The 16,644-nt window shown below is 41.2% G+C and overlaps 1 protein-coding gene across 2 annotated transcripts in view; it reads right to left on the bottom strand.

Annotated features, from left to right (window-relative positions):
- GPC6 (glypican 6) overlaps positions 1-16,644 on the bottom strand; it is a 1,182,651-nt gene that overhangs the window by 18,037 nt on the left and 1,147,970 nt on the right. For both annotated transcript variants that reach the window (XM_003952414.6, XM_509698.7), the window contains one exon: positions 12,695-12,831. In XM_003952414.6, the coding sequence (XP_003952463.1) occupies positions 12,695-12,831 (137 nt within the window). The remainder of the gene's footprint in view (positions 1-12,694; positions 12,832-16,644) is intronic.

Here is a 16,644-nt window from a genome sequence, read left to right as displayed (position 1 = left end):
TCCATGAAGTTCTAAGTATTTACTGCTCTAAAAAATGGCCTCATAGAAATTTTTAAAAGCCATGGACTCATATCTCTTTCTTTTGCCATAAAGCATAACTTCTGTCCTGCCTTTTAATATATCTCATATGCAAATAAATTCCTGTTTGATCCTGAGACTGTTTTCCTGATGTAACTTCTAAAATATGCCATTGGATCGACTATTACTGACAGGCAATTATATGAGCCAGGCTCCGTGAGCTCTACCTAATTATTACAGCCTATTGGAATAAACAATAGCAGGTGCAGCCCATCTTTTGCTGACACCAGAGCTGAGAGGTGATGGTCGATTCTGGCATTGCTCCTCTACATTTTGGGAAATGACTCCTGCAGCTGTACCTATGCTGAGTCAGAGGCGAGCTTTGTTTCTTTCAGATGCTGTGTGCACTGCATGGTTAGCTGAGAGTCATTTATCAGAAGCTCACTGCAATAACTTACATGGGAATGCTACCCCTGGGAGTCTGAACATCCAGGAACAATAAGAGACTGCCAAGTAAACCCAGCCTCTAACTGTGCCTACTGATGCTCAGCTGCTTACAATAAAAACAAGTAACAGCACATCCGTGTCCTCAAGAGCCTTTTCTCCTTTTGGTGTATTCAAAAGATGACTTTGGAGACATTGTGAAAACTTAAACCTAAAATAGCTGAAAATAAAAATGGTCATTTTGTCACTCCAGAGGTTAAGTCCTGAATCTAAATCTATAGATGTCCATTGTGCGACCCCCGGAAAGGGTCTGTGAAAGCCCCACTCAGCATGAGGACCTCATGAGACCATTTATTTCTTCCCTCTCACATTTGGTTTCTTTATATAACACTCCTGTCCTGCAAGAATAGATATCTCTTTGAGCCCACAATGTTATTCCTTTTATTGGGTTTTGCACAGTTTTTTGACATGACAGCATCCTGTTTTTGCACCATCATATCCCTGGGAGACATAGAAGGAGAATTTTGGCACAGAGAGCCCATGTTCCAAGGCTGGATGCAAGTTTACCCGGTGGATCCAGCCTTGGGAGAAGCCAGAAGTGAGGACAACCTGGAGAGTTGAGCAGGGATGTCATGGTTTGCCAATGCGGCTTGCCCTGGGCAAGTGGGTGGCATTCATGAACAGCCAAGCACAGCTTCCTCATTTTGGTTGCCTTCTGTTCTGGAAGAGCATGGCTAGGAACTAAATCTTTGGCAGTTTTACAGAATTATTTTTCTTTGCATCTAACTGCATATTATAAATGTGAGTGTCCTTGACTACATCCAAACATTAGAACCGATTAGGGTAGAAGAGTCCTATGGAAATTTGGGGGTGAGAGGGCTGATACGTCCAGCCCTGTGGGTAGAATTGACAGTTCTTGTCATCTGAGAGATATTAAACAGGACCATCCCCACAGAAGTTTCCCAGCAGCCAACCACAGCCCCCGCTATTCTCAACATTCAACATCACTCCTGACAGTTAAACCAGTGCTTCCAGAAAGACCCTGTTGATATGTGAATGTGCTTAGTATTTCTCATCATCACGTTAATGCTGGTAGCTGTTTTGATGTAAGGCACTGCATATTGGGGGAGTAGGTCACATGACTCTCAAGATTTAATGAAATTTGAAAGCCAGTAGGTCTGAGAAGTGAGGCACTAGCAAGGAAGGTTAGCCTGGTGGTGCTTAGTGGGGGTGTCATGAATCCAAATAGGAGCTAAGGCAGGAATGGGGAGAAATGGGGAGCTTGGGTGCCGGTCTGGGCTTCTTCTCAGGTGCATGATTCTTCCCCTGACTGCTACTGCCTCAAGGCACAATGAGAAGGGTAAAGTGAAAGCAATTTCAGTACTGTTGGTTGCCACAAATGAGCTCCACTCAATACACATCTCTTCAAATTCTAAGCTACCTATTCATTCATGTTAAGCAGGCTTAAGAGTTTTACTCATCTAAGTATATGTAAATCCCTATGCGTGGTGCCAAAATTCAAGACCCCCCATTTTTTCCTTCAATCTGCTTGTTAGCAAAACTTCATCTCATCTGAAACAAGGTTAATTATAGTCCTCATTTATCTCACTCAGTGTGAATTTTAATACATTTTGCTGCAGAAATACTAATATGTTTGATTGTGGATTGCAACCCCAGACCCCACTGGAGGTACGATGTAATATATAGCATATTCACTGTGGTCATTTTCTGAAATCTAAAAAGTTACGGATTCTGAAACACATGTGGTTTCAAGGGTCTCAAATAAGGGACTACAAGCCTATGGTATCAGCAACCTCTTCTAGAAGATTTCTTAAAAATCTAAGTTTTAAACTTCCCACATATTAGGATGGTTATAATTTAAAATAAACAAACAAAAAATAACAAGTGTTGGTAAAAGTGTGGAGAGATTGGAACCCTGTGCACTGCTCTTGGGAATGTGACATGGTGTAGTTGCTGCAGAAAACTGTATGGCAATTCCTCAAAGAATTAAAAACAGGGCCGGGTGCAGTGGCTCACACCTATAATCCCAGCACTTTGGGAGGCCGAGGAGGGTGGATCACCTGAGGTCGAGAGTTCGAGACCAGCCTGACCAAGAGGGTGGATCACCTGAGGTCGAGAGTTCGAGACCAGCCTGACCAACATGGAGAAACCCCATCTCTATTAAAAATGCAAAATTAGCCAGGCGTGGTGGCGCATGCCTGTAATTCCAGCTACTTGGGAGGCTGAGACAGGAGAATCACTTGAACCTGGGATGCGGAGGTTGTAGTGAGCCGAGATCACGGCCATTGCACTCCAGCCTGGGCCACAAGAGCTAAACTCCGTCTCCAAAAAAGAAAAAAAAAATTAAAAATGGAATTACCATATGATCCAGCAATTGCATATATACACACCCAAAGTACCAAGAACCAATGTTCATAGTACCATTATTATATATATGAATAATACATATATTATTATTACAGCTGCTACTTGGATTCATGACACCCCTACTAAGTACTACCAGGCTAACCTTCCTTGCTAGTGCCTTATTTCTCAGACCTATTGGCTTTCAAGTCTCATTATTATATACATGAATAATGGTATTGTGAAGAGAAGTATACAGATATCTTTGGGATATCCCAAAGAATGAAAGGCAAGGACTTGAGCAGATATTTGTATACCTCTGCTCACAGTACCATTCATAATAACCAAAAGGTGAAAGGTGTCCATTTATGGATGAATGGAGAAATAAAATGTGGTATACACATACAGTGGAAATATAATTCAGCCTTAAAAAGAAAGAAAATTGACATGTGATACCACATAGATGAACCTTGAGGACATTATAGTAAGTGAAATAAGACAGTCACAAAAGGACAAATATTTTATGATTCCACTTATATGAGGTACCTAAAATAGGCAAATTCAAAGAGACAGAAAATAGAATGGTGGTCAGCAGGGCCTGGGGGTAGAGGGGAGGGAATTTATGTTTAATGGGTACAGAGTTTCAGTTTAGGAAGATAAAAAAGTTCTGTGGATGGATGGTGATGATGGTTGCACAACCACGTGACTGCACTTAATGCCACAAAACTATTCATGGTACAATGGTACATGTTTTTATGTTTGGTATATTTCACCACAATGTTAAAAATTCAAGTTTTAGTTATAACTTTACTAAAGTTCTTGATAAGAATTACTTTTTTCCCTTTCCATTTTTCTTGGATGGAAAGTTGGATTATTCAACGTAAACTGTGACCTTCTGCTTTAAGTGTAATTATAAATTCTTGAAGTTCATTAAGCTAGGGTTGTCTGAGGCACTAGGGGACTTCATGAGATCTGACGTCAAAATACGGTTAAGTGCATAAGGGCTATGTATGACTGGGTCACCTGTGATCTCTCTGGGACCCAGCAGTGTGACCATGGACAAGTCATTTAGCTACTTTATATAATTATGCAATTTTAATGTAGTCTTATGAAAATTAAGTTGTTAACATGGCTCCCCAAATTGCCAAACTAATTTCTTGTGAGTGGATGACGGTAGCAGAATCTGAAATTTTAAAGCCTGAATTCATGTTCAGAAAAAATTTGCTGTGGCTCTTTTCCAGTTGGAGAATGTGAGGCAGGAAATGGTTTGGGGATGCTTTTGGAGAACACATAGCTCATTGATTGCAGCAGTAAGCAGGAGCAAAATTCTTTGACTTGGCCTCTTAATTCATTGGCAGGAACTCCCCAAACCCATTCTTTCTTAGTAGACCTGCAGTTAGCAAACTACAGACCAGAAAGGAAAAAAGACTCACGAGCCAGTTTTCAGGAATGCCGTGTTGTGAACAAGAAACATGCTCCCTTCTTCCTATTTGCAGCCAGCTCTGCCTAACATTTTTTTTTTTTCCATTTGCAAGAGGTTCACACAGCTTCCTCCCTGCCAGGACAGTCAGGAAGACTTTATGGGGTCCTCTCTCTTCAAGTGTGTCTGAAGAAGGGAAGTGGGCATTTTAGAACACCTGGCTTGACAGTAGCCAGTTCTTTCCTAAGACAGAATTCCCACTGATATGGTTTGGATTTGTGTTCAAATCTCATGTCAAATTTTAATCTCCAATGTTGGAGATGGGTGATGGTGGGAGGTGATTGGATCATGGGGGTGGGTTTCCCCTTTGGTGTTGTTCTCATGATAGAGTTCTCTCGAGAGCTGGTTGTTTAAAAGTGTGTGGCACCACCCCCTTCCCTCTCTTCCTCCTGCTCCAGCCATGTAAGACATGTCTGCTTTCCCTTCGCCTTCCACCATGGTTGTAAGTTTCCTGAGGCCTCCCCAGCCATGCTTCCTATACAGCCTGTGGAACTTTGAGACAATTAAACCTCTTTTCTTTATAAATTACCCACTCTCAGTTATTTCTGTATAGCAGTGTGAGAATGGATGAATACACCCACCTTTCCAAGGTGTTTGACTTGGTATATATTGGATATTTTACAGTTCTTTAAAATGCAGTTAGAGTGCTTTGGGGCACACCCCACAATTAGGTTAAAACAATATTGTCCTCAAGACCGCCAAGTCACTATCTTTGACAGATTTGCCATCATCATGCATCATTCCATCTCCTTCCATCTGTTTAGACTTACCCAGTCATGACTTGCTGTTTTCGTTGGTTAGTCAACCCACACTCTGTGGTGAGAGTGACTGATCTATTTTCTAGATTTTTCTACTTTTCCTATTTCTTACAATTTACTGTGTTTACCTCTTGGCCTTGGGAAGGATTTTCTTGGGGACACAATATTTCTGTCAGGATCAGGTGCCTTGAAAAACAGCAGGGGCTCCCTGCAAAAGCCATGTTTCCAACGGGTCCGATTAATTTTGTCCCTCAGCCAGCTCCTTGATAGCCTCCTCCCAGAAAGCATTTTAAAGAAAGGACACAGTGAAAGCTCAACACTGCCTTACAAGGAGCAACGTCAGAAAGCTGTTTTGTCAGTTTTATGGGGGAGAGGGAGGAGTCTGGAAATGACTGACTCAAGACCTCTGAAGGCTCTGAAATAATTTATGTCCTATCAGATAACACGTGTGCCAGTGGGACTTGGCTCTCAGACTGGCTTTCATTTTTCCTGCCCTGTCTCATTGTCTGTCATACTCTCCTTTTCTTTTTAATCCCTCTGAGTTTGGAAAAAGGGTCTGCGTGAAGAGAAAACAATGCTACAAGAAGTTAGAGGTGATGCAGTTTAACATGGCTATGTTCTAAAAAAGCAAGAATCTGCCTCTTTATGAGCAAAAAGGTAAGGGCCTATTTGAACACCATTAGGGCTTTATTTTTTCTTTTGCTGCTGCCTGACAAAGTTCTAACCTGTATATGCTAACCATATAAAAGCTTTATTTCCCTCCAAGCCTATGCTTTCCTGCCTCCTATCTAATCATTCTTTTCTAGCTTCTGTACAGACAGCTCATTATGGCCACCGACTGCCCAGAACGCCCTTCTCAGGGATGACTGATGACTGCAAATGTCCTCCTAGGGTCTCTCAGTTCACCCCAGGACCTTTGGGAGGCCTAGATTTGTAACCTGCACCATGAGTCTTTAATTTTTTTCCCTTTGGCCTTCTAGATTATTATCGATTTTCCTCTGTAACTTACTAGCTTCCTTTCAGTTCCTATTTGTCTGAGTGGAGTCAGAATGTTGCTGTGTCTTCTCACATTTACCCCTGAGAAGTTGCTTAGGTAAGTGAAAAATAGAAGGAGTAGAAATTACACTTGCTCCTGCTGGTCACTGAAGACGACTAGGCTGTCTTTCTCAAGTGACAGACATTGCCATGAACTCTAAGAAAAATCCTGTATTAGCTCTTCTGATAAGTAGGATGTGATTCTGAACACAATGTCTGTGTGCCACTAAAATCCACATGTTGAAGCCCTAATCCCCAGTGTGATGGTACCTGGAGGTAGGGCCTTTGGTACCTCTTAGGTACCCTCTTAGGGTTGAATGAGATCATGAGGGTAGATGATTTCTCATACTAGCTCCCTTATAAGAGAAAGGAACCAGGACTCTCCGTCTCTCTAAGGATACAGTAAGGAGGCCATTGTCTATAAGCCAGGAAGAGAACCCAATCTGCCGGCACCCTGATCTTGGACTTCCCAGCCTCTAGAACTATGAGAAATAAATTTCTGTTGTTTAGTCTATTATATCTGTGGTATTTTTTGAGCTAAGACACTAATTGAATAAAATGCTGACCAAGGATACAAAGTATTCATCCTTGCCATGTATCAAAGTGGCACTATTAAAGACCAGAGGTTTGTGTGGATGATATTCTGCATTGCGAAGGCTGTGCTGTATTTCTAACTGAAAATTCTCTCCTGATGCACATGTGAAGCCTATGCAATTCATTGTTGAGAAGACTTCAACCTTGTCCATAACCTGTCTATCATTAGTGGGTGATGTTACAATTGAACCACGTGAACTCCTAGCTCATATTGCTGTTGTTATTTTTAATATAAGAAAAGCCCCATTAAAGGAAACATCAAGGGTATCAGTGAAGAAAAAACCCCCCAAATTGCAACATGCTCCCTGAGGCTTGTGTGTGGACTGAAAAAGGTAATATCTTACATGTTAATAGGGACATTTAAAACACCAGATAAAACACAGGGTTGCCAATTAAATGTGAATTTCAGGTGAACAACGAATCCTTTTTTTAGTATAAGTGTGTTCCATTTGTTGTCTATTATCTTTATGTGCTAGATCTGGCAATCCTGCCTTCAAGCCTTGCTACTCCAAGTGGTCCCTGGATCAACAATAACTGCATCACCTAAAAGCTTGTTAGAAATGCTGAATCTCACTCAGGTTCTACCCTAGACTTACTGTCTTAGCTTGGGCTTCTATGACAAAAATCCCACAGACTGGGCAGTTTAAACAATGCACATTTATTTCTCACAATTCTTGGGACCATGGTGTCCAAGACCAAGGTGCTGGCATATCCTGTGTCTGATTAGGGCTCTCTTCCTGGTTTGCTGATGGCTGCCTTCTTGTTGTGTCCTCACATGGCAGAGAGAGAGAGAGAGAGAGAGAGAGAGAGAAACTCATGTCTCCTCTTACAAGGGTAGTAATCCCATTAATGAGGGCTGCACCCTCAAGACCTAATTATCTCCCAAAGTCCCCACCTCCAAAGATGATTGCACAAGGGGTGAGGATTTCAACTATGAATTTTCGGGGGACACAAACAGTCAATCCATAGCACTTACTGAATCAGAATGTGCATTTTAATAAGATCTCCAAGAATTTAGCCTGCACCCTAAAGTTTGAGAAGCACTGTTTTCGGATTACGAACTATTTGTATTGAGATTATCTCATTGATCTTCACATTGTCCCAGGAGAAAGAGGAAGCAGGGAAGACATTCCCTTAACCACTTTGTTTAACCCATTCTTGTTTTCAGAATGAAAATTTAAATGCTGATCAGGTCACTGTGATTGGGCACACTTGCAATTTCCTCCCATCAAAGGGCAGAGTCTCCTCTTACCCTGCCTCCTGTTGCAGACCTGTTGAGCTACAGAGGCAGAGTGAGATCTGTCAGAGATGGGCGAGGGTGGAGTGACTTGGGGGAGCAGGGGGATGAAAGTGGGTTCAAACCTTAGGGGAGCCACTGCTTACACACCCTTAACCACAGTCTCAACACTGCAGATTGCACCCTGCAGACTGCCACAGCACCCATACTGCTGTGTATCCTGTTCTATTTGAGGTCATCATCAATTTCAACTGGTGCCATTACTTAATAACAGCTTTTTAAAAAATAAGATAATCACTGGAGTAAATAGACATATCTACTGTAAGAGTCATTTTGATGTCAGAAATGTTAACATTTGAAATAGGTATGTTTCTGAATCAAGGAAGTACGGTAGAGAGCTATGGAGCAAGATTCAGAAAGTAATCAGGAAAAATAAGGTGATGGAAGACAAGCCTGATTAAACACTTAGATAGGACAAAAGGCTGCAGGAGCGGGTACAAACAGAAAAATGTGGCCGAAAGAGTCTGATGGATAAAACAGAAAGAGAGGAAGAAATGTCTGGTTTACTGGAGACCTATCACACAGGCTTGAGTTTATAAACTTCAGGCATGACAATCTCTATCAGTTCTAATAAGCATCTCTGCTTCATATCTATTAATACATGATGGATTTTTAAAAAAAATTATTTCTTCTTATTTTTTATTTTTATTTTTTAGAGATAGAATCTCACTCTGTTGCTCAGGCTGGAGTACAGTGGCACAATAATAGCTTACTGCAGCCTCAAATTCCTGGGCTTAAGTGATCCTCCTGCCTCAGCCTCCTGAGTAGCTAAGATTATAGGCGCCTCCCACCATGCCTAGCTACTTTAATATTTTTTGTAGAGATAGGGTCTCACTATGTTGCCCAGGCTAGTCTTTCTTTCTTTTCTTTTCTTTTTTTTTTTTGAGACAGAGTCTTGCTCTCTCGCCCAGGCTGGAGTGCAGTGGTGTGATCTCTGCTCACTGCAAGCTCTGCCTCCCAGGCTCACGCCATTCTCCTGCCTCAGCCTCCCGAGTAGCTGGGACTACAGGCACCCACCACCACACCCAGCTAATTTTTTGTATTTTTTAGTAGAGACGGGGTTTCACCATGTTAGCCAGGATGGTCTCGATCTGCTGACCTCATGATCCGCCCGCCTTGGCCTCCCAAAGTGCTGGGATTACAGGCTGCCCAGGCTAGTCTTAAACTCTTGAGCTCAAGTGATCCTCCTGCCTCAGCTTCTCAAAGTGTTGGGATTACAGGTGTGAGTCATTGCCTCTGGCCAGATTTTCTACAAATAAAGTTTCTAGTTCTTTTATTTCACATAGGTGATAAAAGTAACTTTTCTTTCTTTTACTTTTCTTTTTTTAACAACCATTCCTAAACAATTAAAAAGACCTGTCATCTTAAAACTCATAATTCAAAAGTGTGAAAAAATGTTATTATCTGCATTATAAATGGATTCTTACACTTACAAAATAGTTTAGTAAATTTAAGTGAAAAATTTCTTTGATGTTTTTCTAGATGAATTAATATTTGGATAAGAAGAAAGCTTCAATTACATTTAATTCAGCAAGTCTTTATTGGTGATCCATTTACTATGCTAGTATATAAAAATATAATATTAGGATTCCCTGCTAGTGGAATAATTAAAAAAAAAGAACTAAAGGAAACCATGGAATTGTAATTGTTCAATGGGTACATAATTTGAATCACAAATATTTGACAGCTTCATCTTTTAATAATATACTTATGCATAATAAAAGATATATTTTATTGGACCAAATTCTGGACTATTCCTACAAATGATTTCATTGCATTAAACTGGATCATTTTCCCACCTGCATAAAATCTTCCAATGGCTTCCCATTGATCTCAGGAAGAAATTTAAATCTTGTTCCTGAGGACTGATCCAGGTGTTTCTCTACCAGTGTGGTCTGTTCCTAAACCTGCAGTCTAGCAGTAGGGTACTGATGTTTCCAGGTTCACTGGGCTCACCCCAGTCACTGTACCTTTTCAGGTATTGATCCCATTGCCATTTTTTTTTTTTTTTTTGAGATGGAGTCTCACTCTGTCACCCAGGCTGGAGTGCAGTGGTATGATCTTGGCTCACTGCAACCTCCTTTTCCTGGGTTCAAGCGATTCTCCTGCCTTAGCTTCCTAAGTAGCTGGGACTACAGGCATGTGCCACCACACCCAGCTAATTTTTGTATTTTTAGTAGAGATGGGGTTTCTCTATCTTGGCTAGGATGGTCTCAAACTCCTGACCTCAGGTGATCCGCCTGCCTTGGCCTCCCATTGCCATCTTACAGCACTTAATCTACAGGGCCTTGCACAGAGCCTGGGACACAGGGAGTACTTAATCATACTGCTGATGGACTGGTGGACTGACTCAATGAATGCTGTAGAACCACTGAAGCTTTTATAGCGCTTAGGATCTGTCTCATTTGTTCTCCTAACTTGGGGAGTACAGTATTTAGCTGTTGTTTGCTTAAGAGGTAGGGTATTGCCATAAAAAAAAATACTGGGCTAGGATTTGGGAGATTCCCAGCTTTCACCCTTGTTCATTGGGTAACAGTGGACTAATTGTTTACCCTGTCTGAGTTCTTCATCTGCACAGTGAGGAACTTGTCTGCCATCCTGATCTCCTCCAGCTCTAACTTCAGTGGTCTTTATATTCCCCATTCATATTCTTGGTAGTGTTTAGTCTCTTCCCCTAACTTCGCCCATGGCCTTTTTTTTTTTTTAATATTTCCTTTTGTAAGAAATTGCATATGGACTAATATCAGCAACCTGTGTGACAATCTGTGGGAATAGCAGTTCAAAACCCAGGCTTTATGTTAGCCAAGGCTTAAAGGTAAACACAGATGGGAAACAGAGAAGCTCAAAAAACCAAGTATTTTATTCATTAGGCCATCTGGCCATTCTTCACAGTGTCTTTCTGTACAGTCATCGGGAAAATACACACTAGAAGCTGTTAATTCATAGCTGAATTTTCTGGCCAAAGGTCTCCTAGCTAAAAAGCCAGACACTGGTAAAATGCTAAATATTTTTTAGTGGCACGTTGTTAATATCATAACTAATTTCCTTCTCATGATCTATGATTTGATATTGATATTTTGAGCATTTTGAAATGGTTAGAGCTCTTTGTGTAGGTATCTTGCTTTCACCTTGCTAAACTCTTCCTGGTATGGTTAATAATATCATTAGCAATTGGTATGGTTTGGCTCTGTGTCCCCACCAATTCCCATCTTGAATTGCAATCCCCATAATCCCTATGTGTTGAGAACAGGACCTTGGATCAAGGGGGTGGTTTCCCTCATGCTGTTCTCATGATAGTGAGTGAGTTCTCATGAGATGTGGTGCTTTTATAAGGGCCTCTTCCCCCTTTACTTGCACTTCTCTCTCCTGCCACCTTGTGAGGAAGGCACCTGCTTCGTCTTTGTCTTCTGCCATGATTGTAAGTTTCCTGAGGCCTCCCCAGCTATAGGGAACTGTGGGTCAATCAAGCCTCTTTCCTTTATAAATTACCCAGTCTCAGGGAAGTTCTTTATAGCAGTATGAGAATGGACGAATACAGCAACAGATGCTAAAAAATGCAACTCAGCAGCGTAAGAAATAACACCTAATGTGCACCTCCCTTGCACCTCCTGCTTAACTTCTGCAGTTTCTTCTCAACTTAATAGCCATGCACTTTATATTAATAGCCAAAGATTTATATTTATTTTTGTAGAGACATGGTTTCACAATGTTGCTCAGGCTGGTTTCAAACTCTTGGGCTCAAGTTATCTTCCCACCTTGGCCCCCCAAAGTGTTGGGATTACAGGTGTGAGCCACCGCTCCTGGCAACCACACACCTTCTTGTTTCCTTTTGATCACAGCTGCTTCATATGCTTGAAACTGCTCAATCAAGCCCCAGAACAGACTCCCCTCTTAGCATCTCCACCCACTGGTCAATCCTCAAAGATCCCTTGAGTCCAATTTACCAGCTGCTTTACCCACTTGCAACCCCATTGCTGAGGGCTTTGGCAGATTCCTGTCCTCGTGTCCTGCCCTGCCTGCCAACTCCCAACCAGTCCTCCCATCCAGCCTCTCCACCCTATGAAAATCCAGGCCAAGCCCATTTCTGGGCTGAATCAACAAATTCAGAAATTCCATATCAAGTCCCCACAGCACTGGTCAGCAGAGCAGAATGATGAAAACTGCTGTCTCTTGTCAGGAGGTTCCGATGGGACTTCCCAAAGTGTGTTGCCTATTAGAACCATTTCTCAGTGTCCTTCAGACATTTTCTGTTACCTTGCCAATGAACACTTCAATTTTTTTTCCAACAAGAGTGAAAAAAACAGTTGAATTTTCATTTCCTATTTAACTTTTGATGAAAAAAAGAGCCCTGGAAATTTAACTATGGATAAAAATAACTTCAGTATCTTAAAGCCATTAAGTGAACATAAAAGGGCTCTTTGTGATCTCAGGGTATCTGAAACCTGGCATCTGCCACCATTCTTCTGTCCTCATCCAGAGGCAAGACATTCTGAATAAGGATTCCACGCTTAATGGCACCTTAAGAGTAAGTGCTCCCAGGTGCCCATCAAACCTGTCACTCTCAACAGCTGTTGCTAAGTGATGACTTGTCCCTCCACCCTCTGTTCCTTTTTGCATAAACAGGTTTGCAGAGTTGTGCCAGGAGAGTCTTCCAAGGCTGGGTGTGCTGTGCCCCCATCCATGCACACATCGAGTCACCCTCACCTGGCTTTGCTGTGCCCGTTCCAGCATTCCTCCTCATTGGACGTGCCCGCTGTCACGCTCTCATCCTTGCAGATGGTGTAGGGTAATGCTGACCAGACCTTTTTAGAGAGCTTCAATTTCTCTTTTATGTCTGTGACCTGATCAAGAAACCAAGGAAAGCTAGTGAGTATTCTGCTCAGGCTTTCCCCATTTCTACACAAGGACGTACGCAGGCAAGGGTTATAGAACCTGTGATATGACCAGCAGGAACTCTTTAACAGTTTTAAGAGGGAGACACCGCACTGCAGGGTTTATTGCCCGGGAAAGCCTCCTTTCCTCTCCCTCAGTCCTCCTCTAGACGAGAGTTCTCAGGTAATTGGCTTTTTGTTTTCCATCTTTTCTGTCCTTCAATCCTTTGAATTAAAAACTTACGAAGCATCACGCCTGGCTTCGGGTCCCTCTCCTGCTGAGAGTCCCTATTGTGAACACCCCAAGTATAGTCTCTAGAATTCATTTGCTTGCATGTCAGACAACTGTACCAAAACAAATGCACCAAGAGATAAATACTTTTCCCAATGGACTCCTTGTTTCTGCAAAAAATAAATATTGCCACTAATTCAGCTGCTGGTACTTATGCTCTAGTGCAAATGACAGGCCCTTAGAGCACACACGTGGGTGGTAAGCAATAAACCAAACCCTCTTAAAAATCTCTAGAACTGAAAGAGAAGTCATTCTAAATACGGGTAAGTGTAAAATTCACAGCCCTGTGGATGGATGGCCAGGAAAAGCTTAGTGCCAGCATCTTAAGTGTCTTCAGGCTGAACACTGACTTTTCACTTGCAGAAAGGGTAGGGAGAGGAATTTAATTTCATTTTGGCTTCATAATGAACATTGGGAAAGTCCAGAGATGGCTGGAATGCATCTGTTATGAATTGAATTCTTTTCCTCCCCTTACATGTTAAATTCCTAACCCTTGGTACCTCAGAATGTGACTTTATTTTGAGATAGGGTCATGACAGAGCTAAAGAAGTTAAAGTGAAGTCATGTGGGTGGGCCCTCACTCAATATGATATGTGCTGATAAAAAGGGGAAATTTGAGCACAGAGACACACACAGAGGAAAGAAAATATGAAGAGACACAGGAAGAAGATGCCCATTTACAAGCGAAGGAGAGAGGTCTAGAAGGGATCCTTTCCTCCTAGCCCTCAGAAGGACCCAACCCCGCCGACACCTTGATTTCAGACTTCCAGCCCCAGAACGGTGGGATAGTAAATGTCTGTTGTTTTAAGTAACTCAGTTTGTGGTACTTTGTTATGACGGCCTTAGCAAACGAATACAGACGTAAAAAAATGTTGAGTCAACATTTGATGGGGAATGGGATATTTACAGAATCTCAAAGTACCTAGTAACACAGATTATTTATTAATTACAAAAGGAAAACTAGTAATTTTACAGTGTGGAAACTTGGCAGGCTGCCACCTTCATCAAGTGATGAGGCAAGGGGACAAATTGGTCACTTGTTCCTCCTGATGTGATGTCCCAAGATGGACACATCACTTAGGCAGCCCCAAATTTATAATCTGAATCTAATCATGAGGACATATCAGACAAACCAAAACTCAGGGGCATTCTGAAAACCAGCTGGCCTCTACTCATCAAAAATGTCCATCATAAAAGACAAGAAAAAGCTGAAGAGTCCTTCCAGATGAAGAATAAGAGACATGATAGCCAAATGCAGCAGAGGGCTCTGGACTAAATGCTAGGTCAGAAGGATAATTGCCAATAAAAGACATTATTGTGATAGTGGGCAAAATTTGTATGCTGGCTCTCTATTAGATAATAGTATTATGTAGCGTTAAATTTCCTGAACATAAAATCATACTGTGGTAACACAGGAGAATACTGTACTCTCGGGAGACACACGCTGGAGGATTTAAAATGAAAGGGGTATAATTTCCACAACTTGCTCTACAACAGCTCAGTAATAATCAAGAATAACAATAAATATACAGATGTATAAAGAAAAAGAGAAAAGGTAACTGTGGCAACTTTTTAATATCTGGCAAAGCTAGATGAAGAGTATAAAATTTTTCAAAAAATGCAATTTTCAGTAAGTTTGACTTTTTTTCAAAGTAAAATGTGAAAATGTGAAAAACAATTTCTCACATTTTATTTGTTCTACGTAGTGTCCACTTTGGTGCCCTAACCTCCACTAAAGGCGTGCCCACAATAGGCCACTCATTCTTACTCTTTTCAAAACAATCCTCAGAGAAAGAAATACATGTTTTATATTTATATCTGGTTCAGAAAATGACCACGACCTTTAGGACTGAAATACTGTCAGGTTTATTCTGTCCCATAATAAAATAAACTAAGAATGAGCATTCTCTTTCTGCTTATTTCATACTACAATCCTACCTCCACATTATGGGAATCTAAACCAGATACACAGATTTTGAGACTCAGATAAAGAACAAAGTTGCATGCCGTCCCACAGGTGTCTCCTTTCAGTATGTGCAGAATTTAACGGTGAATGTGGCACTACTCATTCTTTAAATTATTCTCAAACGTTGTCTCCTTCGGGATGCGTTCTTGGGTCCCCAGGTTAGATTTAGATTCAGCTTTCTGTGCTGCGCTGTGCCCTCTTGATGATTCTAACTACCGATCACTCCAAACTCTAATAATTGGCTTATTTTTCTGATTCTCTTTTAGACAACATGCTTTTTGTTGGCAGAAATAGGGTTGTAATTTATCTTTATCCACAGTGTCCAGTATGGGTCAAGTGACTAATAATCCTATTTGCCACAGCTTAGGGGATTCCAGGGTGACGAGTTTTCAGCACTAAAATGGGAACGTCTCAGCTAAACCAGGATGAGTCGGTCACACAGGTCTAAGCACACAGTACGTGCTCAATAAATGTTGGTTAAGATAATGGATTGAATTGTCCCATTCTATTACAAGGTCATAGACTGTATGGTTAACACAAATTAGCTGGGGTCACAATACTGTGTGTTCATCGTCCCAAAAGGGGTGGGAGAAAACTGTGGGGTTGTATTTGGCTAAGTGAGGAGCCCGTCGCGATGATGGGGATGTGGGTTTTCTCTCACTGTTTACCCCAGCACATTTATAATCAGAGTATGTTCCCTCTGGCATTTCAGTAGCTGTGCGTTTTCATTGTGCAGTTGAAGGAGATAACATCAAAGGAGCAGTGAGAAATGTAGATGCCGTTTTAACATTCTGCACGGAAACACTGGCCAATTCACCTGCAGACGGTGATGGTGAGGCAGACGGCTGAAAAAATGGACACTATTAGCCACTGGAAAAGAACATGCCTTTGATTCATTTATATCTGAATGATTGCAGTTTATTTTTCAATATCAGGAAGGCCTTTCAACTTGCACATCATTTAGAAATGTTTTTCTCATTTTATTTATTTATATTTCTGAATAATATATGTAACTGCTCTGCTGTAGCTCCGGACCTGAGGTTTTTGTTTTTTTGTTTTTTTGGGTTTTTTTCCTGGAAACTTAAGTGCACACAACTGTGAATTAAGCTTTATGTTAACAAACACTCTTAGTACAAATATATTACTGACAATGACAGGGAGCCCTAATTCATTAATAACACACCAGATGGGAACAAGGACTTGGGATAAAATACAAAATTTAGAACAATTTCCTTTCTCTGATTCCTGGATGAGCTGTTCTAGGACAAATGAACTCTTACCAATACTTGTGAACAGTATTTACGATTGTTCCAATATTGTATTAGTAATGCTGTAATATTGGTAATCCCAGTAATATTTAAGTATTACTTTTTTCGTCTATGCTATTGATAGATTCTGGAAGTTAAACAACAACTACTGTTATGTCTCTGGAATCTGATCCAAACATATACTGTTGGGGTCCATAGGAAAAACATGAGCCCTCTTTTAGGACTTATCTGGAGCTGATTCTGATTTCTGATAATTG

The sequence above is a fragment of the Pan troglodytes genome, chromosome 14 (genome assembly GCF_028858775.2).
Source record: "Pan troglodytes isolate AG18354 chromosome 14, NHGRI_mPanTro3-v2.0_pri, whole genome shotgun sequence".
Lineage (NCBI taxonomy): Eukaryota > Metazoa > Chordata > Mammalia > Primates > Hominidae > Pan > Pan troglodytes.
This window is presented reverse-complemented; position numbering and strand designations above follow the sequence as displayed.